Source organism: Strix aluco, chromosome 19 (genome assembly GCF_031877795.1).
Source record: "Strix aluco isolate bStrAlu1 chromosome 19, bStrAlu1.hap1, whole genome shotgun sequence".
Lineage (NCBI taxonomy): Eukaryota > Metazoa > Chordata > Aves > Strigiformes > Strigidae > Strix > Strix aluco.
Window position 1 is genome coordinate 14,869,710 of NC_133949.1, and position 25,550 is coordinate 14,895,259.

The 25,550-nt window shown below is 58.4% G+C and overlaps 1 protein-coding gene across 2 annotated transcripts; it reads right to left on the reverse strand.

The window, feature by feature from the left end:
* Positions 1-253: 253 nt before the first annotated feature.
* On the reverse strand, positions 254-24,915 carry HNF1B (HNF1 homeobox B). Of its 2 annotated transcripts, none has more exons than XM_074845263.1 (9): positions 24,441-24,915; positions 19,170-19,369; positions 17,424-17,688; positions 16,747-16,988; positions 9,212-9,375; positions 6,238-6,370; positions 5,911-6,102; positions 5,071-5,189; positions 254-2,178 (listed from the first exon to the last, which is right to left on the reverse strand). In XM_074845263.1, exons 1-9 carry the CDS (start codon positions 24,776-24,778, stop codon positions 2,158-2,160), a joined length of 1,674 nt encoding a protein of 557 aa, XP_074701364.1. In that variant the 5' UTR covers positions 24,779-24,915; the 3' UTR covers positions 254-2,157. The 2 variants fall into 2 exon arrangements, with proteins under 2 accessions (XP_074701364.1, XP_074701365.1); XM_074845264.1 differs by having other exon boundaries at positions 17,424-17,610; positions 24,441-24,913.
* Positions 24,916-25,550: the final 635 nt, after the last annotated feature.

The following is a 25,550-nucleotide window of genomic DNA, read 5'->3' on the forward strand; positions in this document are numbered from 1 at the left end:
TGCATCATTAGGAGGGTGAGGACACGGGTCCCCCGACCTCCTAGAGCGTCTTGCTAATTTTGGCTGATACCTGGGGCTTCATATGAAACACTTGACTCGCCACTTTCCAGCTGGTAGAAGCTTCCATCAGCATTTCAAGGGACACGCCACTGCCACCGGCCTGTGTCCTGCCTGCCGCTGCCTGCCGCGCCGACCTCTGCCAAACCACAGCGGATGATGACTGCCGAACTTACAGACCACACGGCAGCAACAGTTCAGAAGAAATGGTATTTAATTATGGTATACATTAAATTAAATGTCATTCCGAATATTGGTCTCCAATTCATGATGACTTATTCACCGTAGGGCAACTCTGGTTAGTCCCAGCGAGGGTTGGGGTCCCACTGCACGAGACATTGTACAAACAGCAAAAGAGCCTTTTCTTGTCCCAAAGCAAGCATCCAGTGTTTTTCTTTTTCAGCAGTGGTCATCCATCCATGGGCAGCTCGACTGCTCTCCATCTCTCTAAATCACTTTCAGCAGTTGGCACATGCTGCAAAGTTCAACAAAAATTTGCACAACTGGGGGGAGTTTTCAATCCGTTTCTGAAGGGACGCGGGTATGGAGGAGCTTGTGTCTCACGGGAGGGGAGACGATGCCTTTCGCAGCTTTGGGAGGTAGGACTTGGGCACCTAAACCCCTTCAGGGCTCTGGTGGGTGTGGAGCCCAGTGTCCTCAGCGGGTGCCCAGCTGGGATGTGCCCTCACTGCTGAGGTGGGGGCTCGTTCACAAGCTGGAGATCTTGCTGCGAAGCTTTTCCTCTGAGGGCCACTGCCGGGCGAGACAAGGCAGGCAGCCGGCAGGGACCACGGACCAGCACGTTCACATCACAGCCCAGCACCCGCCGTCCAGCTGCAGCTCGGAGGTGACACCACGAGGACGAGAGCACCGTGTTTATTGTTAAGGGTGGAGCCAACAAGGCTTATCATCAACCTGCTAATGGCTAATAAGCCACCTGTACTGGCCGTTTACTGGGCAGGAGATGAAGCAGTAACTGGGCACCCAGTCCCTTCCGCACCCCAAGGAGGGGAGAAAAGGGAGACGCTCTCTGAACCTCATTTGAGGAAGATGCCACCAGAATTTCTTGCAACCTCATCCTGTAGCAGCAAATGCTACAGGCTGAAAACTGCCGATGCCAAACACTTCCCAGCGGTCTGGATGTGTCGACCGGGCTGCTGAGCGCTTCCCCACCCCACCCCAGAGTCCCCAAAAGCAGAAGAGTCCCTTGAGATCTCCATAGCGGTAGTTGTCCCTACTCGGACCGTCCAGGTCCTGCCAGGGCTCCTCTCCGCTTGCCCCATGCCCCTTCCTCACGTGGGATGTCACCGTGTGCCTGTTCTCCTGCAGAGCAGAGCCTGGTCCTGCCTGCCCGGCGTCCTTGCCTAGGCCCAGCTCTTGGAATTAACTCATTTAAAGGAAGAAGAGAAATACAAAACCAAAACCATCCTTAACTCTGACCTTTACCAAAAAAAAAAAATAAGGGGAGAGAGAGAAGAGGTTTGGGAACAATATATACAGATGGGGGAATTGCACTTAATTACAGTAGTTTACATCCATTGGACAAAATTTACTTCTTTTATATAAATCTCTATATATAAGAGTGGGGAAGGGTGAGGATGGAGCACACTGTACCTATATTTACAGTTTAATTGGCTCAGTTCAACAGCACATGCAATTCCTCCTTCCAAACGCCAAGTAACAGACCCAAGACCCTCTCAGTCCGTCGAGTGGAGGAGTATAACTTAAATATTATCCATCTTCCCCTTCTGTCAGTTCCCAGTACAGCTTGTTCCTAGTTCCTCAGGAGAGCCAACAGCCTCTTGAAAGGCAAATACTTAAGAAAAAAATCCCCAAGACATGTCTTGGAAATACTGCGTGGATGGAAGGAGAGGCACGGGCCCGGGTGGGCACCCCATGAATCTGGGCTCGTCTCCGGCGGGGCGCGGAAGGGCGACGGGGAGTCTTGAGCCTCCGGCTCCGTTTCGGGTTGATGGGCTCCTCACTGCGGCGCTGGGCTTCGCTCTGGCGACTCCCTGGGCTCGGCGCGCGGGTCACCGGTGGGATGGTGTGGAAAATAAGATCCCGTTGCTATGTGCAAAAGCAGCGAGGTGTGGAGCATCACCAGGCTTGCAGGGGACACTGGGGAGGGAGAGAGCAGCACAGTGACCGGCAGGCAGGCAGGCAGGAGGTGAAGGCAGCACTGCAGGGGGCTCTCCGGGGGTATTGCAAAGCATTTGGAGGCATCACCTCCTGCACCACCCTGGGACCTTAGTGGTGCCACACAAGCCCTGCTTGGCCTCGAGCCCTCCCCAGCACCTCTGAGGGGGAGACAGTGGGAAAATACTTTCCGAGCCAGATATTGCCACCTCCTCACAAAAATAATAATAAAAAAGGGCCTGTCTGTGCCCGGGCTGTTGCAGACATGGTGCCACACAGCTCAGCATGGCTGCCAAGAGCAGCCAGGCATGAGGCTGAGGACAGCAGCTTGCGCCTGGGTGGGAGCGGGGCCGGGGGCCACACTCATTGCTGTCCCCCAGCATTGCTGTCACCTCCGGGGAAGGAGCAGAGCAGCACTGGCCACTGCATCCATCCCACCACAGCGGCCCCTTCTCCATCCCTCGGGGTGGGTCCCCCACCCGGGGTCCTCTCGGTCACCGGTGGGGTGGGGGGCCAGGAGCCATGGGTGACCTTGTGGGCTGCAGCACACAGCAAACATCGTAACGCAGAGATAAGGAGACGCCAGGAGCCTCCCGTGACATGTCATTAGGGACGGGCTGCAGCTATCAGGTGTTTGCTAACGTAATAAAAATGGTGGCTCGGCCTCAAGCGTTGTCAAAGGAACCGGGAGGTATTTGCCCCTTCCAGGTCTAAATAACAACATCTGATAAGTGATCTGCAGCACTGGGCTGCGAGGGGGGAGCCGGGGTGGGACCGGGGACATCTCTCCAGCCTCCATCCCCGTCGGCAGGACCGGGAGCAGCTGGGCTCCGCCACGGAGCAGGTTTGCAGGGCCTGATGTGGGGGCTGCAGGGTGCAGAAGAGCTGCTGGGGAATGATGGAGGCTTTGCTTTGCACAAGGATGCCTCTCTTCTTGCAAAGAGGGGGTTGCTCAGGGAGCAGCAGCATGGCCCCCCCCCAGCTTTGAGGTTTCAGGTGGGCTGTGCACCCCCCGGGTTTATCCATGCGGTCCCACCAGCAGCACCCAGCCCTTGCCCAGCCAACTGCCCTCCAAAAATTGCAACTCCTTGGGGATCAGAGTGACCCTCCTGTCCTTTCTGGCCACCTCAGAGGAGCCCATCTCTGCCAGGCATCCTTGTGCCCAGCAGTGCCTGCCTTATGCCAAGGCAAAGCGTGGAGGAGCCAAGGGATGGCCCCTGTTTAGCCCCAGTCAGTGACAGAAACCCAAATCACTAAAATTATTTGAGCCATTTAGGGGTTGAGCAGCATTTATGGGGCCCCCATGCTGCCTTTGTAGCACTTCAATCACCCCTTGCTAATGAAACGGGTGACCACTGAGAAAAAAATCAATGTTCAAGGATAAATTTTTGCAGCTTTAGCCTGAACATCAAATGGTTGGTAGGAAAAGAGGCCCCAGGGGCTGGGAGGTTGTGCTGGGCGGGACATGACCTCAGTGCCCGCTCTGTTTGGGGGGGACAGGGGCCAGATCCTGCCCCCAGCACTTGCAGGACCAGCCAGGGCTTGTTTATCATGTATGGGGGGCTAACAGGGCGGGTGCGTGCCCCTTTGGCATTTTACATCCATCTGCTGCTGAAGCCATGGGGTCCCAGCCCCATCTCCCCCCTCCTGAGCCACGAGACCTCCTCCTGCTCTAATTAAAGTGCAAAAACGTGATGGAGGGGGAAAACCAAGGGAGCCCCCACCACCCCGGGCAGCACCGCGTCAAGGTAGGCTGATCGCAGCGCCCGGCTGGGCAGTGGGGATGGCCGGGCACTATCTCCCTGCCAGGGATATTTCCTGTGTGCCCAGGGCTCCTTTCAGCCAGCCCGGCATCAAAGGCAGCCCGTAGCAGGAGAGCACAATTAATCAGGGGGAGTTCGGGCTGAGCGCACACCAGATGGGCCGATAAAGCCGCGCGGAGGAAATGGTGCTCCCGAGGAGCGCGGCCGTGCCTGACCGCCTCCCGGACCGAGATGCGCGGGCGCAGATAAATCGTCACCCCAAGCACTACAAAGCGCGGGAGCCCGACCCGAGACGGGGGTGGTGGCGTTCATCATCCTTTCCCAGGCACCCCAAACCCCCCCGGGCAGCCCCTCTCCTGTCTTCTCCCCTTTCCAGCCCCCTTTGCCCCCTGTCAGCGTCCACGGGGGGGTCTCACAGCAATCCCATGCCGTATTTACTCTGTGGTCATTGCAGACATTTTTTTCCTCTCCCCTGTCAAACCTTGGTAAGAAAGTTTATCTGAATGCAAGTTCAAGGCTCTCTTATTTATCTAACGATCAATAAGGGCCACATATTTCCCACAGTCCCCAGAGCTGGCTTTTAGAAAGGGACTATTGTCTGAGTAAGGCCTCACACACCTGATTTGAACCAGGATAAATCCTGCCTTACACCTGTACCAGCACGGGGCAGGTGATAAAGGTTTACGGGCTGGGGGAAGTTGAGGCGCATCGGAGCCCAGTTCTTCCGCTCGACTCCAACCAGGGTTGATTCACCCTGGACACAGGCAGCAGAGCCTGCTTGGCCCTGACCTTCTCAGCCCAATTTGTACCCCAGTAGGATGCTCCTGCTCTGATGAAGTTGCCCCAGGGATGAGCATGGCCTGGGCGTTAGACATCACCCAAACCCCCATCATGCTTGCCATCTGCAAGCGGGTTATTTGGTGACCCAAGGGGTCTGGGACGGGGTTCTCAGCGCCCTGAGGCTCATCCTCAGCTGCCCACGTGGATGCAGCACAGGGGCTCTGTTACACCCTCCTCCAGCCCCATCTCCAGGGGGGAAACAGCCCCGGTCCATCTCTGCATCCCCCCCGCTCCAGCCGCGCACCCTCGGCCACATCTGCCTGGCCATTACCTGCTTACTGGAAGACATATTGGTCAGCGTGCTGATGCTACTGGTGTCCGTCACCACCATCGCCGAGGGGAAGCGGGAGGTGTGGGAATACTGGGGAGGCTCCTGTTTGTGTGCATACACTGCGGAGAGGAGGGAGACAAGCAGCCGTCAGGGAAAAGCCACCCACGGGCCTCATGCCGGGGCAGAGCAGCCGAGCGCTGCGTTACGGCAGGGATGCCGCACAGGAACGGGCGCGGTGGGGACACAAAGGAGATAAAACAAGCCATGGAAAGAAACCAATCCTGCCTCTAAGCCACCTCTTTCTCAGGCAGCAGCTTGCCCAGGGAAATCTGGGGGGATTGAAGGGCTGTGGCAGGACCAGACGCCGGAGCTCGGCAACCCCTCTGGGCTGGGACCGGGGTGATGGATGAGCCTGAGGGATGAAGCCCGATCCCCTCAGGGCACCCCAGGGAAGTGTTTGCTTTGCAAAGAGAGCAAAGGGCCTGGCCACCTCCTTTGGCAAAGCACGTGTTTTAGCAATAAGAACATGGAAGGAAGAAGAAAGTTTGTACAAAATGCTGGTGGGGGGCTGCATGCACCCCGCGGGGCAGCAGCGGAGCGGTACGGGAGATGCGGCACGGCAGGTGGCGTGGGGGAAGGAGAGGATGGGGCGGGACGTGGCCATCCCACACCGGCATCCATCCCGCTCACAGCCCCACGCCGGCCAGTCCCCATGGCAGAGAGGCGGCCACCAAGGGCGCGAGCTTGGGCAGGGGAGAGCAGGAAGAGAGCAAAAGCTTATTTTCCATCTGAACTCATTTTCTGGGCCCTTCTGTTCGCAGCTACCGCCCGGACCCTTACTGTGCGAGTTCTGCAGCTGAGTCACAGTGGCCATAAAAGGCTGCTGCGTCATATGGCTGGGCGACTGCTGCATCAGCGGCTGCTGGTGCGGGCTGTGGAGCTGCTGGGAGAACTGGACCGGCTGTAGAGCTGCCAAGCTGCCAGCAACGCTGTTGATAACAGGTACGCTCTGCGCCTGCGAGGTGTTCAGACCTGGGAGGAGGGAGAGAGCAGAACGGGGACGTTGGTGCCGGCGCGAGCGGGCAGCGCGTCCCCCTCCCCGTGGCAGGAGGCGGGGGGGGGGGTCCACGTGGGGCGCGGAGGTGAGGTCGGGGCGCATGCGCTTACTCTGTGCGATGGCCATGACTCCCGAGAGCGGCGTCATGATGAGGTTCTGGGACTGCTGCGGGTTGTGGTGGGACAAGCTGTGGATGTTGGTCAGGGTGCTCACTGGGGGCAACCCGCCCCCTGAAACGGAGATCTGCCAAGGAGCAAGGCAGGACAGCCACCGTCAGAGACACAGCCACGGGGGGTGCTCCTGGCACCCTCCCCTGCTGCTGATTTTGGGGGGAGGATCAGCAAAGCCCCCTCCCAAGAGGCAAGCGGGCTGCCCCTTCGGTTCAGCGCACATGGTGCCCACTGCCCCGGGGCTGCAGACCCCGGCTGGGACACCTGGATAGCGTGTCATAAACACCGAAGCAGCAGTGAAGGACTTTGCTGGCACTGGCTTCCAGCTCCACGCTGGGACACAGCACGTCCCGAGCCTTTGTCCTGGCACGTTTTGTCCCCCAAGACCAAGCTCCTGCTGTTGGAGACAGCTGAGGACTCTCAACACTCATTAACTTGTCACAGTTGTAGAGGAAAGTGGGAAATACAAACTCAGGAAGTAAAAAAAAAGACAGAAAGCAGATAAAAAGGGCCTCACGGTGATGATCTTAGTCATCACTTTTGCAGACGGGCAGGGTACTGGTGAGATGGGCCGGGCACACACAGCCAGAGCCAGTTCCCGGGATTTCAGGTCATTGTTTAGGGATCAGACGCACAAAGGCACCTGGAGTGTGCGGAGAGGCCTGGAGCGGTCCCGGGACAAACAGGGGGCTAAGTGCCTGATTTCTTTAATTGCTGCACATTCTCCTAATCCCTCTAATTAGACCTCTTGCACTGAGCAACCTCGATCCAATTCAGAGCCGTCCTTTCGGCTCTTTGTGTGACACTTCTGGGGACACCAGTCCCAGCACCTTGTTTATTTTGCACATGTGAGTTGGAGATAGCCCCATTGCAATTGAAACAAATCCATCAATAAATTCCAAAGCCCGGGAGTGACTCATATTTCCTGATCCGGTATTTTCCACTTTCAAAGTCTCTTCAAGGCCAGGTTACGCCACACTCGGGTGCACAAGTCAAACAGCTCACGGCAAGTGCACGCCACTCGCCTGCAGCCCAGGCTCGTTTCGTGGGGCCTTAGACCCAAAGTACTGTGCCCAAAAGAAATCCTCTGGAGACTGCACAACTGAAAAAGACCCTCCAGACACTGGACCCTCAGGGCAGACCCTCTGGCCCTACCGCGGCTGAGGGCAACGCTGGAGCGTGAAAGAGTGAAGGTCCAAAGCTTTCTGTGGCCTCAGTAACGCTCCTCCCTGAAAAAATCGATTGCCTTCAGATGCAGCAACTTCCTTGGCAGCTTTTGATTTCATGTGAGGTATTAAAGGCACATGTTTACTTACTAGAAACCACAGCCTACAGCATATTTTTATTAAATCACTTGCAAGCACTAGCTAGCCCTGCTTAAAGATCAGAGATAAGCTGGCAGAGCCGCGCGCTGCTGAGGACCTGCGCGGTCCCAGACGGTGCTGTGCAATGCCTGTGCCGTGGGGATAACTCAGCAGGGCTTTTGCTGCACTTCAACAAGTTGCTTTTCCCAGTTTGATCCGCATTTCCCCACAGCTTCCTCCCGTGCTGCCTGGCCACTGCGAGCAACCTCTGCCCCGTCCGAGGGTCCCCTCTGTGCCCTGGGCCCCTCAGTCACGGCCCCCGCAGAAGGAGCTGGCAGGGGGGTACTGGCAGCCTCTGCCACCACGCTCTGCATCGCCCCGACCTTGGGGACCCCCGCCCTGGGCACTCGGTGCCTGCTGCCACCGCCTTTATTCCTGATTCATTTTATGACTTCGAGGCTCAGGGTTATAAGGCTCAACACACCCCTGGGGAGATATGGGCGTGTTCGGGGTGGAGGGAGCGTGCTGGGAGGACTCTGCAATATCCCCTCCTGCTCGGTGGGGGACACTTGGCTTTGCGGGGTCAGCGTCCGAGCCCGAGGGGCTGCATGGAGACCCTCGCGAGCCAGAGAGGCAGAGGGAAAGGCAAAATTAAACAGTGCCATAGCTGAGGGAGGGGATGCCGAGCCCCTCTGCAGCCACCCAGCTTTGCGAGGAGACCCACGCGACGGCCCAAGAGGGCCAACCCTCCGAAAATGGAAGTGAAAACCAGGGAAGAGCGAGCTTGGCCCCGCCGCCCAGTGCCATGTTTGACTTTCGCTTTCAGCAGAAAAACCTCCTCCCGGAAGAGCGGCGGCTGCACGCAAACCTCTGCCAGCCTGCTCCGAGGAAGGGCTGTGCTCTCCCGTCCCATCCTGTCCCATCCTGCCCCGACCCCACACCCCCTTCTCGCCCTGTGCCTCCAAAGGGCTTCACACCAGCCAGGCACGCACGGAACGGAGCAGCCCGAGTGCTCAGGCTTTGGAAATCCAACCCAGCCCTGCATTTACAACCACTTTTTTTGCTGATGTCCCACCTCTGGCGTTTGCAGCTCTGCCCAGCAGAGCCCCAGCACGTGTAGAAGGGGAGGGGGAGAGGCAGGAGCTCTGTGAGATGCCCTGGGTGATGCCCTGGGACAGGGAGGTCCCTGCATGCAAGAGAAACGCTTCCCCAGCAAAACTCCAAACTTGGGAAGGGCGTAGGGAAAAAAAATAATGAATGAGCATTTTATCGATACCCATGTCATTGGCAGGAGAAAACAAACAGTGATCCACCCAGCGCACATTCAATCCGCAAGGCATGCAATCAATAAAAACCAGAGCGGGGCTCTGTCAGATTTATGGGCCGCGCTCGGAAAACACGCCATTGCCCGCCGGGGAGCGCGGGGGCCGAGGGCCGCCTTTGAGGTGGGCGGCGGGGACAGTCGCGCTCCCGCGCCGCGGCCCCGGCCCCACAATGCTCCATTGTTCAGCGCGGGCCGCGTGTGAAACCCGGGGAAAGCGTGTTTGCTTTGCCCGCTGGACCCTCTTATCTTATCAGCGCCGCCGCCACAATAGGCCAGGTGTACTCACCATTTTACCATCGGGCGAGAGCAAACCGTGGCCCGGGTCCAAGCCGGCCGGGGAGACCTGCTGCAGGACCGCCTGGCTGGTGGTGACCATGGCACTGCCGCCGTGGTGGCTGATGGCCCCGGAGGATGCTGCCTCGCCGCTCGCCGCCTGGCTGTACCGGACCCCTGCAAAAAAAAACCCACCATCAGGCATTGGCATCACCCATGGGCACCCCGGTGAAGGCACCCAGACCGTGCCAACCCCCTCTGAAAGTGGCCCTGCAAATGGGAAATCTCCCCGACCCCTCCCTGGCTTCCTCAGCGTGTGTGGCATGAGGATGCAAACAGACGTGCAAGCTCCTAAATGACACCCTTGAACGACAAATGGGAGGGACAGCACTGAACAACGTGCCCTTCCCTCCGGTGCTGCTTCCCAGCTTCTCCCTGACCCCATCTTCTGAAATTATATTGAGAAGTTTATGGTGAGGGGTGCTGAGTGCCCACAATGGGCCCCGATACCACGGGGTGGAAAGGGAGCCCAACCCGGGACAGCAGCCTGGACACCCATCTGCATCCCTTGTGCTTTAATTTACGCAGTTTGCACCCATCAGACACCGGCCTGGGGGCCCTGAGCTGTGGGGAGCCACTCTGCATCCTCCAGCTCTCCCCGCTGCGAGGCTCGCCCGGCTCCTTGTGGCCCCCGGCCCACCCAGCGCTGCCCAGCTCTGAACAGTGACGCCTCTCACTTTTTTCTCAGGCCTTTCTGCATCCGAGTTCCCTCTCAACTCCCTCTCGACAAGTGTATGATTAACAGATTACCACAGGAAGACAGAAGGACCAGACACACACAAACCTCCAAATCAGACCGCAGCCCACCACCGCCGAGGAGGGAAATCTGGCTCAAGCACAGGTCTTCTATATAAATATATTTAATTTGGCTAAGACACCCTGCACTGATAACCATATGATCAGCCATGTGTCATGGAAAGGCATCTACAGATCACAAATAATTAACCGAGGAAAACCCACGGGAAACAAAAGCGTCTTTTACGAGGCTGCCTTGACGACTACAGCGAAAAGCCATTTATTACGAGGAGTCCGGCACCGTGCTCCCGGCTGGGCTCACTGAACTGCCCCGGGATGGAAGCGGTTGACGGACAGACAGACAGCTCACAGCTCTCCTGGGAAAGAAAACCACGGGGGAAAATCCCACCCTCCCAACTTAGACCACAAGAGCATCATCCACCCACGACCCCCAGCCACTGTGCAGGGGCATTATTGGGGACGGCTCCCTAAAACGACCATCCGCTGGAGAGGTTCCGCCTGCGGAGGTTGCTGGTGGCTTCTTGGCTGTCCCAGCACAGCACGGACACCCCCAGCTACAAAACCCGCCCAGGTCAAGGATCTTGCTCCCGGGATTTCAGGATCTCCTTCTCCCAGGTGCCTGAGAGGAAGAGCTGATGCAGGCTGGCTCGGCGAAGGATGCTCTAAGGCCTACTCTAAAAATCTCTGAATCAAGGAAAAGGAAAGAAATGATGATCACTGGAGTCTGGGAGCTTTCCACGAGCTCCAAAAGCATCTGCCAAAGCATAGGCGGCTACCCGCGCCCTCCACCAAAACCACGGCAAAGTCACTCTTTAATCACCACCGAATTTTCCCCATCAGCTGGTTAAACACGTCCCACAGATAGGAATCTCCCCGCGATGTCTGGTTCCTGATCATTTCCCAGCAAACCCCTTTTATCCCTGATAATAAAAGAATGTCCTCTGGCAGGTGGATATTTGCCGGTCCGAGTGGACGTCCCTGCCGTGAACAGGGTAAACATTACTCAACCGGGGCACTGTCACACACATTCTTCCCCGCGGTCCCGGCCTCGCGCAGAGTGTGCTTCAGCCGCTGCCGGTCTGAGATCCTGCGGCGCTGGTTAAACAATGGGAGGGGAGATAAAATAAAGCCCTTTCTTCTGAGCGCGATCTTAAAGATAGACGAGGAGCACAGGCGGCTCCTATTGGAAATAAAATCAGAGTTTCTGCTCAATCTTCAATCTCTTTTGGGTTCAGTGAAGCTTTCAGCAAGAAGAAAAAAAAATCAATTTTAAGCCCCAAATCACACTATACCAAACTGAGGATACTTGTAACTCATGAGTCAAGACACCCAAAGTCATGAAGTTGTCTTTAAGACATATGAGAGGTTAAAAGCTGATTTTCAAGCTTTTCTGTGCAATCCCAAGGATGAAACTTTTATTGTTTGGGAAACAATAACCAATGCTGAGATTTTCAGATAGTCTGGTGACCAAGATTTTGGGTCTCTAGATAAAATCGCAGAAGACTCAGCATCTTGATGAAGATTAACTCTCCCGAGTAGCGCAAGGTCAGGCTCTGGGGCCAGTGGCAGCGCTGGTGGGGGTCTCCTGCATCCCCAAATCCCATGAGCACCTGGGTTTGCCCAGAAACCACTTGATGGGCAAGGTGAAAGCTTCTGCCATGACTACCGTGCAGACTTTTAGGAAGCCACCAACTATCCTGGCTTGAGTTTTTCCCATTCCTAGAATGGGGTGGATATTATTTTTATTTATATGCCCTCAGAGTTGGGTTGGATTTGAGCAGATGAGATCATTAACATTGGGAAAGCAGCACAAGGCATTATTGCTGCTGCTGTTGTCACAGCTATAACACACAGAGCTCCCCGATGACGGCGGGTACCTCTCCTCCCAGCATCCTGCTCCCAGCAAACACGGTGAGCTCCAGCCCAGCCTGGCCCAAAGCATCTACCTGGGTGACAGCCACTTTCAGGCTTTTTCCCAGGCCATGCCCAAGTGCACGCTACCCCTCCCCAGCCACCTCACCAGCCCCCAGCATGGCACCGGGACGCAGCGCTGCTGCAGGGCAGGGAACCTGTGCCTGGGCCTCCCTGGCAAACCCTCCCCAGCACGCTCTGCCATCACAGGGGGTGCCAAGCCCCGGGAACCAGCCGTCCCCCGGCAGCACAGCCGCTCACCCCTGCCATGGGACCCCCCGCCACGACCCCACCAGCCGGGGTGAATACATGAGGACGGCTCTGGTGGTTTGCACGGGGACATGAAGGTTTGCTCCCGGAGCGAGCCGGGGGCTCTCGGTGCTCTGGGGTTTATGAGCAGGGGCTCAGATGGCCACTGAAGCCTGACGCGACTGTTCTCCCGCCACTCTCCTGCACCTCCACAGCTGGAAGCAGCCCCCGTGCAAAGAGATTTATTCCTCCTCGGCCTCTCCCTGCAGCCACCCAAGAGAGGAGCCTGGATGGGGATCCCCGGGAACAGGCCTGGCTGTGGAGCCTGCCCTCTTTAATGCTTTTTTTTTTTTTACTGGAGCTACAGCCATAATATAAAAGTCTGTTTATGGGACCTGGCTATTGTGTGGCCCCTGAGCTGCACAGCCCGTGAAATGTTTTACTGCTTTCCCATGTTTCCAGACAAGCCGCGGGGTCCAGCTCCTGGAGCCTTAACCCTGTGTTTCAGCCGATGGGGCTGGGCAGCGTGACAGCCCTCAGACCCCACAACCCCCAGGGTGCAGGGGGTCCTGTGCACACACGGCTTTCTCCAGCCAGTCCCAGCTCCCCCCAACGCAGATTTTGGGGTGGGGAGAGCAATAGGGGGGGTTTAGGGCAGCAATTGATATCTTTGCTGTTTTCATCGCAGGCTTGTACCATTTTCTAGGTGCGCACCAGCCTTGTGTCTTTGGCAGGCAAAAGCAATGAAGCAGCTTGGTTCTCCTCTGCTTTAAATCATACTGATATGATTAAATTGTACTTTTTTTAAAAAAAAAAAAACACCACTGTACTTCTAAATGTATTTCCTGCACGGCACATGGCACATCCCAACCTCCTCTGGCAGCAGCGCCCGCCGCTCACCCCTTTAGCCCGGAGCTCCACAAACACCCCACAAATCACCGACGATGCCCAACCCCAAAACACACCCATCCGTGCTACACGCCTGGTCCCCAATCACTCTGGCGGTGGCGGGGATTCAGCCGTGGCCCTGCCCTGACCCGCGGGGATGCAGCTGTGGCTGTGGACCAGGAGCCTGGCAGTGGGGCAAGAAAGGCAAAGTGTCACTTTTGGGGTCACGCTGGACTCGGCGATGCTGCATCCCGGTGATGGAAGCAGCGGGGTCGGTGACGGGACCTTTTCACCCTCCCAAAGGCAGGTCCAGGCGGCGCCAAGGGCAGCTCCGATTTTTAGGCTGCCACTCAAATTGTCCCTAAAGTGTTAATCTTGCTAAGTTACAGAGGTGCATAGTTTATATCCATTATAAACCTGTTTATGGGGACTGGACCCTCCCATTTCGCTGCTGTCATAAAGTCCTAATTACCCCCCATAAAACCAGGAAAAGCTCCTAACAGTGCACTGCACCCACCGAGCCCCACAATGCGCCCAACAGTAAAATATTACAACCACTGGCACCGGGTCCGCAATCAGAACCAGCACGTACCCCGAGGAGCAACGTGTAGGATCCAGACATAAACTGAAGTACCTCTGGACCGAGGGTTTATTGACAGGCGCTTCTTTAAGAAAAAGTTAAAACACTTAAATTGCCCTTTGGTTTTAGGAAGAATCTCAGGGGTGGTACTGAGTTATTTTAAGTTTGTTATCTACATCTATAGAGATATCTAAAAATATATATAAATAATGTACATTCATATATATGTGTGCTTATATACATGATTATTGCTCTGATACTCTGACATTGCAGAGTAGGTACTGCCGGACAGATGGACGGACGCCTCGACCACCTTTTGGTGCAGGACCCCCCGGGATGGGCTGGAGGCGATGTTGCGACCCCCGGCCGGGGGGACGGGGCTCTGCGGGGTCTGCCGGGCGCCGGCTGACCCTTTGTATGCAGGGCGGGAGGCGGGGGGGCTGGCGAGCGGGGCGGCGCGTCACCTAATCTCATCAATGCGCTGATTGTCTTCTTCGGGGCTCTTGAAGATAAAAATGGCATAAGCCAGAGTCTACGGCACGGCACCGAGATAAAGCCCCGAGTGACCTTCAAATCAAACAGGGAACCAAGATCCCTGATAATACACCGTAGGAAGGGAAAAGTCCAGAGTCTGAGAGAAGCCTCTGAGATAGGTAGGCTTTAAGTATTTACCTCCAAATAGTTAAAAACCACGGCTTGAGGCTTGACAGATGGGTCCCCAAGAAAAGGTTGGGAGGATGTTTGACTTTTACAGCTCTTATCCCTGCCCGGCCATCATTGCGCCCTTTCGCAAGACCCCACTGATGTCCTGAGGAGCAGGCGATCCCTCTTTGTCTGCGGGCACGGCAGCGGTATTGCAGCTGCCCCACGCCGCCAGCCCCATCGTTTCCTGCCGGAGGATGTCACGGGGGGGACGGGGGCAGGACGCGGGCAGCGTCCCAGCGCTGTCATTAAGCTGTTAAGGCATTGAGGGCTCCAGACGACGCCGCACGCAGTGCAAGGGCAGTTCAAATCCCAGCATGGCCAGTCCGGGATGGGGTCAGCCAGGCAGCGGGGCCGGCCCCTCAGCACTGCCCCGCGCCCCGCCGAGGCAGCGCATCCCCAAAATCTCTCGGAGAAGGTTTAAGCAGCGATGTTTTGGGAGCTGCTAAGCTGCCGGACCTGGCTTGACCCAAGCGACCCTGATGGCTGAGCTCCATCCCTGCCCATCGCCCCCAAACCAGCCCTAAAACCCCATGGTGGCCCTCGCCGTGCCCGTCTCCTCCTCCTCAGATGGATACAAGCACCGACCGCCAACAAATTCCTGCGGCCAAGCCCTCCTGACCCCTCCGGAGGGGCCCTTCGCCGCCGCCGCGGCCATCACTCCTGCCCTGCTCAAAAGCCCCTCCAAATGGGCTGTCATCGGCCCTATAGCCACAGCCGGCTCCTGCTGGCCACCGCTCCGACGGGAAAATAAAGGTTGGGGCTTAACGGCCCTCCAGCCCCGAGATAAATGCCCGCGGTTACAGTAATTGCCATCCTCTAATAGAAGAAAACAAAGGCTCTCGTGGGGTGCCTGCATGCGCGCTGGCAGGACGGGGGCACATCAAAGGCAGCGGGGTTCGTTCAAAGCCCCAGCTTAATTGACAATTAAGCATGCACGGGGGGGACAACGCCATGACAACGCGGGGCTGCATGCTGGTGGGGTATTGTAAAGCCCGCCGGCCGACACTGAAAACAGCTGATTTTGCTGACAATGTGCTTGTAGGGCACCTTGTAAGCAATCAGCCGGTGACAGGAGGGCAAACGTCCTCCCCGTCCCCGCCATTGTGCGGGGCATTCCTGGGGCAGGGTCACATTTTGGTCACCGCCGGCCGGCCCTGTGGGGAGAGCGGTACCCAGGGGTGGGTGGGATGCTGCCTGTCCCTCCTGTGGGTGGGAGCTGGGGGGGATCCTGCACACCGACCTGGGGCTGGTGCATCCCACCGGGTACCCCTTTTTGGGGCTGCCCTCGCTTTCTAACGCCCAAGGACTGGTGCCCAGCCATGGACTGGCACTGTCCCCAGCTCTCAGCCTCCTCTCCCCAGGCGCCGTGCCCTTCCCGCGGGGACTCTCCGCCACACGAGTTTCTTTTAATTTGCCTTTGTAATGAGCTGGGTGTGTGTAACGAGCCAGGCAGGGTCATTTCCAAGTGAAGGCTGGTTTTAGCCTCCCTGGCCGGGCTGTGCCGGTGCCGGCGCCATGGCCGAGGGGGGACGAGGGGCGGTTGGGGCGCAGCCCCCTCGCTGACCCCCCACCACCGAGCACCCGCTCCTGCTTGCCGGGGGCCGTTGCGTTGGCTGCAGAGGGCAGGTAGAGGACAATGGGGATTGTTCTCCCAACAATGCCTCTCAGCCCACGCCGCACCCCCTCCCCGTCTGCCCTGATTAGCCTCCCAGGGCGTGCAGCCCCGTTATCTCCTGCTTAAATCCCCCCAGGAGTTTTCGGCGGGTCTTCTCTCCCCAGCTGACTCCTCACTATGCACAACGGGGCTGGAGCGTGGTGTGGAGAGGTGGAGGTTGGGGTGAGCCCTGCACCCCCTGAGCAGCTTTCTTCATCCTCCTCCCTCCGCTTTGGCATGGGGATGGTGCAGCACCGTGCACCCCAGCCCGGGCCAGCTCCAGCCCTGCAGCGAGGCCAGGACACGCTGCCACGTCTTCCTACAGTCGTCGCAGCATTGCCTGTGCACTCCCCACCCCAAAACCAGTGCTCACCAGTGGGCTGCATCCCAAGGCCCCAGCACTGATACGTCAGGCGCGGAGCAGCCCACCTCCCCGCCCAGCCCGCGTGAGGACTCCAGAGAATTAAACCAACCCAGCAAATGCCCATTTATCCATGGCAGGATGGAAATCCAGCCCTGGCCACGTGGCTCGCCTGGCCATAACACCACAGCAACAGCGCTTGCTCCTCTCCACACCACCAGCACCCCTCAAAGCTGCAGCAGGGACTGGGGTGACCACCTTCCCCGCCTCGAGGCTGCCTGTGCACAGCTCTGAGGGCTCAGCACCTCTTTCCCCAGCAAAAACGGGAGCCAGTGCCGCAACTGCTCCAACGCCACCGCGCGAGCACCCTCAGCGAGGGCTTACCTGGCATTTTACTGGGAGGCGAAGCGCTGGGCTGGTTGTGGTGGGGGGAGCCGTGGGACAGCAGCAGGTTCATGCTGTGGGGGGGCTGGCCCGAGCTGTAGGCGTCCATGGCCAGCTTCTGTCGGAAAGCCTCCTCCTTCCGCCGGTTGGCAAACCAGTTGTAGACGCGGACCTCCGTCACCAGATTGGAGCCGAGCCCGTGCGCCTTGGAGGGAGACACCCCTCGCTGCAGACACTCGGCCCTGTGCGTGCAAGGGGACACGTTGGAACAAGGGTGCTGCTGGGGGGGGCCTCCGCCAGTGCCGCTGGGCAGGGGCCCTCAGGAGGGCAGGCGAATTTGAGGGTGTTTAAGCCCTTCCTAAAAGCCTGCCTGCTTTTTCCAACTACATCCATGCTGTAAAAGCCATCCCCCCTCCCTCTGACATTGCTGTAATGCTGCAGCATCCCTGTGGCATCTCCGTGGCAGCCCTGTGACATCCCCACGGCATCCCTGCAGCATCCCCACCCCAGCGTGGAGCTCGCTCAGCCCCAGACATCACTCAGATGGGGAAAACAAGGCAAAAAGAGGCCAGGCAGCTCAGCAAAGCCATGCCACGAGCCGGCAGCCGAGGCTACGAGCCGGGATCCCGGCATCGCACGCAGTTTTTGGAAGAAAGACAACATGGGGCAGCCATTACCTGTTGCACTCCTCCACCAGAGCCTCGCGCTCCTCCTTGCTGGGGTTCTTTTGGCGGTCGTAGGCTTGGTACAAGATTTGCTGGGAGGCCGGCCCCCACTTGAACCGATTGCGACGCATCTTCTTGCTGGGGGTTTCGGAGCAGGCGTCGTCGAGCTGGGCAGCCCCTTGGTTCTGCTGATTGAACTCTGGAAAGAGAAACAGCAGCTGATCCTGACTGCTTTTGTCTGTCATATTTCCACAACCCTGGACTGTCTGGTTGAACTCTGAAAGAGAAAGGAGCAGACGTGAGCTGGCCTATAGCCGCTGCTCAGAGTCACCGTCCCGCGCGGAGGTGCCCCCCCCCCCCCCCCCGTGTCCCCTCCCGCAGCACCCCAAGCCCACAGCCCTTTGGAGCAAGCTGGGTGCTCCCTGTAACCCACCCCGGGGAAGGAGCCAGCCTTGCATGCTGGTGGGGGAGTTATTACCATCCCTCAGGATGGTGTTTAATGGGGAGGCATGTGCAGCACATGCATATTCATGGGCAGGGTCTCTGCGCCAGCACGCACTCATTTTGGGAGGATTTTTGCAAGCTAGGAGCCAGGCAGGACAACTGCAAAGCCCCCTGAGAGGGTCCCTCTGCTTGCTCAGAGCTCCCCTCTGGCTCCCGCTCCCGTCCCAGCGCGGTGGGACACTGGCCCTGTGCCCGGGGGTGAGCAGGAACCAGGGGTGACCTTCCCCGGCGGCCTGCCTCAGAGCTGGCACTTGTCACCGCGGCAGTAAAGGGAGATTAATGGGAGGGTTTTATTATTCTCAGTTTTGCAGGGGAATTCTCCCTCTTTTTATAATGGCTCTTCCCCCTGTGACAAGGGGGGAAACGCAGGGCAAGGCTGGAGCAGGCTCTGTTTGCTCTAACGTCTCAAGGTGTGTTTTCAAAGCAATGGTATTCGGTGCTAAACCCTCTTCTGCACTTCCCGTCTGCTGGATATTGCATCCTTTTGGAGGAGGGAGGCAGACCCCTTTTAAGGGGGGTGTCAGTGCCCCAACCTGCACCTCGGCCGAAAATGGGGCTGCTTGGAGCAATATGGGACCAACCCGGGGCCGGGGTGGGTGGGAGAGGTACACAAAAGCAATAGGCTGTGTGCTTGGTCAAAATCATCTGCTTTTTAAATAGCACGGGCTGCCCCCAAACTGTGCTACAGGTAGGAGCAATTTGCAGGTTTTTTATTTTCTCTTTCTTTACTTTTTTTGCAAGTAGTTGCAGAAAATGAGCAGTCTTAAAAAACAGAGGGGAAAAGGGGGCAGAGAACTGTCAGTGTGAGGTTAATGGTTGGACTAGAAGATCCTCAAGGTCTTTTCCAACCTTGATGATTCTGTGATTCTGTAATTCTGTGATTCAGAGGTGGGAAAGGCATCTAGTCATGTGTAATCATTAATTGCTTTCCCAGCTCTAATGAATAGAAATATACAGATACTCAGCTGTTGTGCACAGATTTGGGGGAACTCACACAGTGTTCCTGTGACCCAGAGGGGCTCTCGCCCGGTTTTCCTGTGCCTTAAATCCATTTTACTTGTAAAACTGTTTTGGGGAAGATGCTGGGCAGCCTGAGTCCAGGGAGCTCTGCCAGGGAAGAGGGCAGCGGGCTGCTCCTCACCCTCCTCACCCAGCTCTGGGTGTTGCGGATACCCACAGGCAGGACGGGGACGCGGGGACCCCCTCTCCCCCCCCTGCCAGCCCCGAAGGGCAAGCGCTGACGCGGGTACTTACGCCGGAGGATCTCCCGCTGCTTGCGGACGTACCACGTGTAGAGGGCAGCTCTCTTCTGCGTCTTCATGGGGGTGCCCTTGTTGAGGTGCTGGGAGAGGTGCGACTGGTTGAGGCCGGTGACATCCACCACCTCCCGCTGCGGGATGTTGTGCTGCTGCATGTACCCCTTGATCATCTTCGCCGCCCGCCACGGGTCCTCGCTGGAGGGGGAGGGAAACGAAGGGTTAATGTCTCCAGTGGGGGAAAAGCACCCTGATACTCGCTTCTTCCCATGATGGAAACCCATTATTATCATTGTGAAACCTGTTTCAGAAGGACACAAGATCCCTTGAGCATCCATCCTTCCCCAACTGCCATCCCAGCCCCCCAAAACAGCCCCTTCCTGCCCCCGGGAGGCAGGGGCTGGCGGGATGGGGGATCGGGGGTGCCATGGCCACCCTGGGGACGCCCACCAGGCTCGTCACTCAGGGAGGGAGAAGTAAAAAGAAGTAAAAAGTCCTGACGGGGCACATCGAGGCCCCATTAATGCTGGTAAAGCACCTCCAGATCCTTCAAGGAGAAATTTTTTTCTATTCTCTTCTCTTCTAAATGCAGCCCATCCATGAACTGCTGCCGTTATTGTGGTCACTGCAATTTCTTGCACCCACAGTGGATCCACGCACACACACACACGGGTACGGGAAGCCCATATGGAAAGTTCTCCAAAGAGAAACCTCTCATTTGGAGACGCCAAGGATGTTTTTCCTGCCCCTGCTCCCAGATGTGGCACCCACACTGTGCCCCCCGGGCTTGTCACCGGCTGGCAGGGACCCCCCGCACGGCCACCAAACCCCACCCGCCGCGCTTGCTGCTTTATTTTCTCCCTTCCATTCCCGACGGGACAATTATCTAAAAATCTCAATATTCATTTAAAAATTACCCTACTTCCACACTCCCACAACAGCGGAGCACACACATGGGCCATACGCGAAAGGCTGAGAAGCGAAGGTCAAACCAGGCACACAAAGCCAAGCCAGTCCCCAAACGCGAAACCAAAACCAACCCCCCCAATAATTTTAAGTCATTCTTGAATATATTTAAACACTTGAATTTGCCTCCTGCAGGATGCAGGTGTAAAATTACTCTTTCCTAAATCCGCATTACTTTGGTGTCCTTGGGGTAGCTGACACCAATCTAGGGCACAAATAAAATTACAGCCAAAAATCAAAATGCTGTCTGCGTTCTTCAGCTCTAATGAAATCACAACGCAATGGCAGAGGAACAGGCCAACACGCCTTCACTGTATCCAAGACCGCTGAGTTTGTTCTGCACTACAGGAGGACGCTGGACTAAAAGGAAGTGCTTTAACACTGAAAAATCGGTGTGGAGCCTGAACCTGGTCACAGTCATGCACTCAAATAATGCGATACTCTAACGCTGCGCTTGGAATAACCGTCCGACTGCTTTCCCAATTCATTACTTATTTTGGATCCTTCAACTTGTCAAGGGGAAAAAAAAAAACAAAAAACAACGAGTAGATTTCTTACTTTTTGTCCTGAATGCAGCATGAAAACAAAGCTGGACGGCAGTGGGGGATTTGTCGCACCCCAGGAAGGACACGACGTCCCTGTGCCCAGTCCTGCATCCTCCGGGCAGGGGAACCCCGCCGTATATGTGGTGTCCTCTACACACCGACGGTCGCGTGGCACTGCAGACCCGTGTTGCTGCGTGTATGTGTGGGCACACGGACACAGCGGCTCCAGTTTTCCCAGCAGCCCGGCCCCCAGCCTGGGTTACGCACGGTGCAAGCAGAAAAACCAGCTCCTGTCCCCAAAACGCGTGGCACCGTGCGGCAGCCCCACGGCAAACACGGGTGCCAGCGGGGGCACTTCTCTGCTGGGTGCTCGCTGCCCGTCTGGTGCCGACGGGGACAGCCGCGGGGTTTGGGGTGTCTCGGTCTTCGTGCTGCCCCAGAAGCCAACAAGAAGGATGCAAAGCCAAGGTCCTTCCACCGCAGCTCCCTTCCGCACGCTCCTTCCCCAGGGCAAAGCCCGCCGGCCGCCGCGCCTCGCCGTGCCCGAGCTGAGGGGCTCACATGGACTTTTGTCATGAGCAGTTCATGTCACCTACCTGATCCCACTAATTACTGATTAATAATAAGTTAATGGAACAGAGCTCATTACCATTTCTAATAGCATTTTGGTTCATAACTAAGCCAAAGGCATCGTTTTCCCAGAGCTATATCGTGAGCCAGTGCAACAGAGCACACTTTTAAAATGTCGAACAAATGACTTGGGGGTTATAGATGTGATTTCTGAATTTAAATAAAGTTTGGCAGCGTTTTGGCTGGAAAAAATACCTAAGAATTAGGAAAAAATAACAGGAGTTTTCCTCCATTTTATTATTTTAAGAAAGGCTTCACCTTCCTATTTCCAGCGTGTTTCACACTTACGCTTTCAAAACAATTATTCGGCTCTTAATTTCTGAACAGTGATTTTTCTTTACAAATCAACTTGACCGTATTCAAAAGGGTTAAACAACCTGAAACCAACCCAAACATTTTGTTTCATGTTAAACAAAATGTTTGGACTTGACCCAAAATGAAACCTTTGAGTGTTTGTTTGGCCTTTTGGTTTTTTTTCTTTTTTGGTTAACCTAAAAAGCCAGAGAGAAAAACCTTTTGATTCAACACAAGCCCATTTTTTTTTGCTTCTGTCACCAAAATTAAAAAAAACATTAATTGTCCAATCTTCACCAGGACTTTACATGCAAAAAAAACCCCGACCCAACCCAGGAGTGCTTTGTAATACTGGAAAAAACAGTTTATAGGCCTGGTTCCGCGGTCCTTCTCAACTGAAATCAAGGAAAGGTGGTTTTTTCTTGCACAAAATTAAAAACAAATCCCATTCGCCAACACTGACCGAGAAAGAGGCATTTCCCACCTCAGCCTCACATGGAGGTGGGGGGCAAAGCAGGGATTCCCAGACCCACTCACCCCCTTTGTCAGCCTTGAAAACAGGTAAATACGCTCCCCATCCTCGGAAAAATATGCCAAGAATTTATCCAGATGGATTATAAACCCGGCTCCCTACCGAAGTGATCTATCTAATCTGCATCTGCCTCTGCACGCAGGGAATCGGTGCGGGGAGGTGTCGTGCCCGCTGCTCCCCACACCTTTCCGAGCAGCTTTGGGGCATCTCCAGCCTGGTCCCTGAGGGCGAGCGGCTTTTCTGCCATCCCCGTGGGATCTGGGTGCTCCTGGGAGATATTATTTGCCCAAGCGGGGTCTGGGTGAGCCCCGATGGGGCAGGGAGGGACCCGTGGGGCATCTCGCCCCAGCGTTGGGCTCTGTGTGCCACCGGGCCATGAGCCCAAGTGAAGGTGCCGCTTGCCGAGGGGCCGTGGCTGGGGCGAACCACTCGGGACCACCGTGATGGGCAACTCTGGCCTGTGCCCACACAAAAAGAGCCACGGGGCTGAGCACCCCCAGAGACACAGGCACAGCCCGAGACCGAGCTGGCCCTGGGCTCAGGGCGCTGCCGGCGGGGCAGCGGGAGCCGAGGGGGTTTAGCCCCCGTGCGTGGCTGCAATAAATGGTTCCCGTCTCCCTCTCCAAGTACAAAGGCCTCTCTTAGAGCAAACATGAGCCCTTTGCAAAGGCTCCTCAGGGACATGTGCCTGCTCTTGTTTGCACCGAAGGCAAACTTTGCACGGAAACACCTGTGGGAGCGCAGCGATCCCGGGGCTGAGCCTCCTCCGCACCCCCGCTGCCACCCCGGGCACCCCCGGGGACGGATGCCACCAGCAAGAGGGGGGGACTGGGGACAGGAGGGAGCACCCAGAGGTGCAGGGTGTGGTGCTACGCAGAAAGGGTGAGAACCCAGCAGAAAAGGCCTGTGATGGTCTCAGAGCTGCCTTAGCACCCGGTGTGTCCCAGCTGAGTCCCAGCACAGGTGCTGCTGCCCAGCCCCGTCCCCCAAAAAGGCACCGTCTGTCCTGCCGGTACCGGGACGGGCCTGGAGCTCAGCCTGCGCCCATCACACCGACCACGGCGGTGCCCCCATCCCCACCCGGGCCCCAGCACGCCGCGGCCGAGGCACCGGGGCTGTGGGGGGCAGGAGCCGGGGCTGCCCCCGGGGCTCTGTGGGCTGGCAGAGGGTGCAGGCAGGCACCGGGGGCATCAGCTGCACTGCAAGGCGGGGGGGGGGGGGGGGGGCACACACACGCAAAGACGCCCCCGCTGCCCGCAGGGATGTTCCCACGGGGCTCCCCACCGCTTACACCGGGGAGCCACGCTCCTCCCGGTGCCTGCCCCGGGGTACGGAGGGGAGCCGGTACCACCCCGCGCCCCGACGTGCCCGGGGCAGGAGGGGACCGGGCTGCTCCGCCGCGCCCCGACGGCGGCCCCGTTCCCGGCAGCGCGGCACGGCCGGGACCGGCCCGGCTCGGCCCGGAGCCGCAGCCCCGGCAGAGGCAGGAGCCCAGCCCGCAGCCTTTTGGGGGGTTTTCCTCCTTCCCCCCTCCCCGGCCGCTTTACAACCTCGGCAATGAATAACCCGCCGCTCCGCTCGCCCTAATCGCGGCCCTTTGTGTATCTTTCTGTTGATGATTTATAGAAATAAATTAATAACGCCCCGGGCTCCACGTGTTGCAGTTTATGTTTTATCTCCCGGCGCGGAGGGACGGAGCCGGCGGCCCGTCCGAGCCTCCGCGGCCCCGGCACCCCCGGCACCCCCCGGCCCCGCCGCGACGGGCGGGCCGGCAGCACCCGACGGGGCGGGAGGACGCGGCCGGGGGGCTCCGGCCCGCCCTGCCCCGGCCCCGGCCCCTCTCCCTTGCCCGTTCCCCTCCGCAGCGGGCTCTCAGCCCGCCGAGCCGGGGAGCACCGAGACCCGCCACCGGGATTAACCACGGGGCGGGCGGGCAGCACCGGGATCCGCCAGCACCGGGCAGGGAGCACCGGGCACGGAGGACCGGGATTAACCACGGGGCGGGCAGGGAGCACCGGAACCCGCCAGCACCGGACAGGGACTAACCACGGGGCTGAGAGAGCACCGGGACCCGCAGGACCGGGATTAACCGCGGGGCTGAGGGAGCCCCGGGACCCACCAGTACCGGGCAGGGAGCACCGGCACTAACCACGGGGCGGGCAGGGAGCCCCGGGACCCGCCAGCACCGGGCAGGGCGCTCGGGGCCGGGGCCGTCGGACCGAGCCGCTGCGGACGGTCCCCGACGCGCTGCGCGGTTGCGCCCCGTCGCCATCCCGGTCCCGGTGCCGGTCCCCGGCGGTACCTGATCATCCTGTCCACCTCGGCCCGCTGCTCCACGGCCTCCTCCGTGTTGAGCGCCTGCAGCTCGCGGAGGATTTGCGGCGTGTCGAAATCGTCGCCGTCCTCCGAGCCCTCGTCGCCGGAGAGCTTGCCCTTGCCGTGCCCGTTGGCCAGCGGCGGGAAGGCGGCCTTGCCGTCGGGCGGCCCGCCGGGGGAGAGCGGCAGGCTCTCCAGCTTGACGCCGAAACCGGCGGCGGGCACCATGTCCTCTAAGGCGCGGATCAAACCTTCCTTGGTGGCTCCGGAGCTGAGCAGGGCTCCCAGGAGCTCCCGTTGCAGGGCGCTCAGCTGGGACACCATCCTCCCGGGCTCGGCCCGGGCCTCCCGCCCGCCCTCCGGCCGCCTGCCGCTCCGCCCCGGCCGGCGGGCTGCTGCGGGCCGCGGGCCGCCCCTCTACCGAGCCATGACCGCCACCATTAGGCAATATACCTTATGCAAATCAGCGCGGCAAGGCCTCTCCTCCGGTCCCCGCGCCCCCGCCCCGGTCCGGCCCTTATCGGTGCCTTTGGGACGGACTTTGCCCCGCCGCCGCCGGGAGGAGCGGCGGGACGGGACGGGACGGGACGGGACGGGACGGGACGGCCGGAGCCGTCGAGGAGTGAAGGGGGGCGGCTGCGGCCCCGGCCGTACCCCCCGCCATGGGGACGCGCCCGGTCCGGCACCCCCCCGGCATCCCCCCGGGGACAACGGGCGCACCCCCGCCCGCACCTCGGGGGCTGTGCCCCACCCTGAAAGAGGGACAAGCTGACACCTGCCACCTCCCCCCCAGGCCTCGCAGGGGAGTTTTGTCCCCCCAGCACCCCCCCTCAAGCCAGTGGGGTCCCACCGCTCAGGCCCCAGCACATACAGGCTGTGAGGGTCCAGGCCCCAGGAGAGCACCCCCAAACCGGAGGTTTCTAATGGGGGTGTTGGGGGTGTCCCAGCTCTGGGGACAGGCTGGCTGCGATTTAGCTGTGGAGGGAGTCTTGGTGGGTTTGCAAAGGCGACCCTGAGGGGACAGGGGTGCTCAAGGGACGCGAAGCCCCCATTGAACCTTGGCAGCTGTCGGGGTGGAAGCGGGGAGCGAGGCTGG

Excerpts from the sequence above, each read along its gene's own strand:
- HNF1B (XM_074845263.1), bottom strand. The coding sequence starts at position 24,778 with ATGGTGTCCCAGCTGAGCGCCCTGCAACGGGAGCTCCTGGGAGCCCTG. Across the intron at positions 9,376-16,746 it reads GCCTCCCAGTAAAATGCCAG|GGGTCCGGTACAGCCAGGCG; the intron begins GTAAGCCCTCGC and ends TTTTTTTTGCAG. Across the intron at positions 5,190-5,910 it reads TCAGCTGCAGAACTCGCACA|TGTATGCACACAAACAGGAG; the intron begins GTAAGGGTCCGG and ends TCCTCTCCGCAG.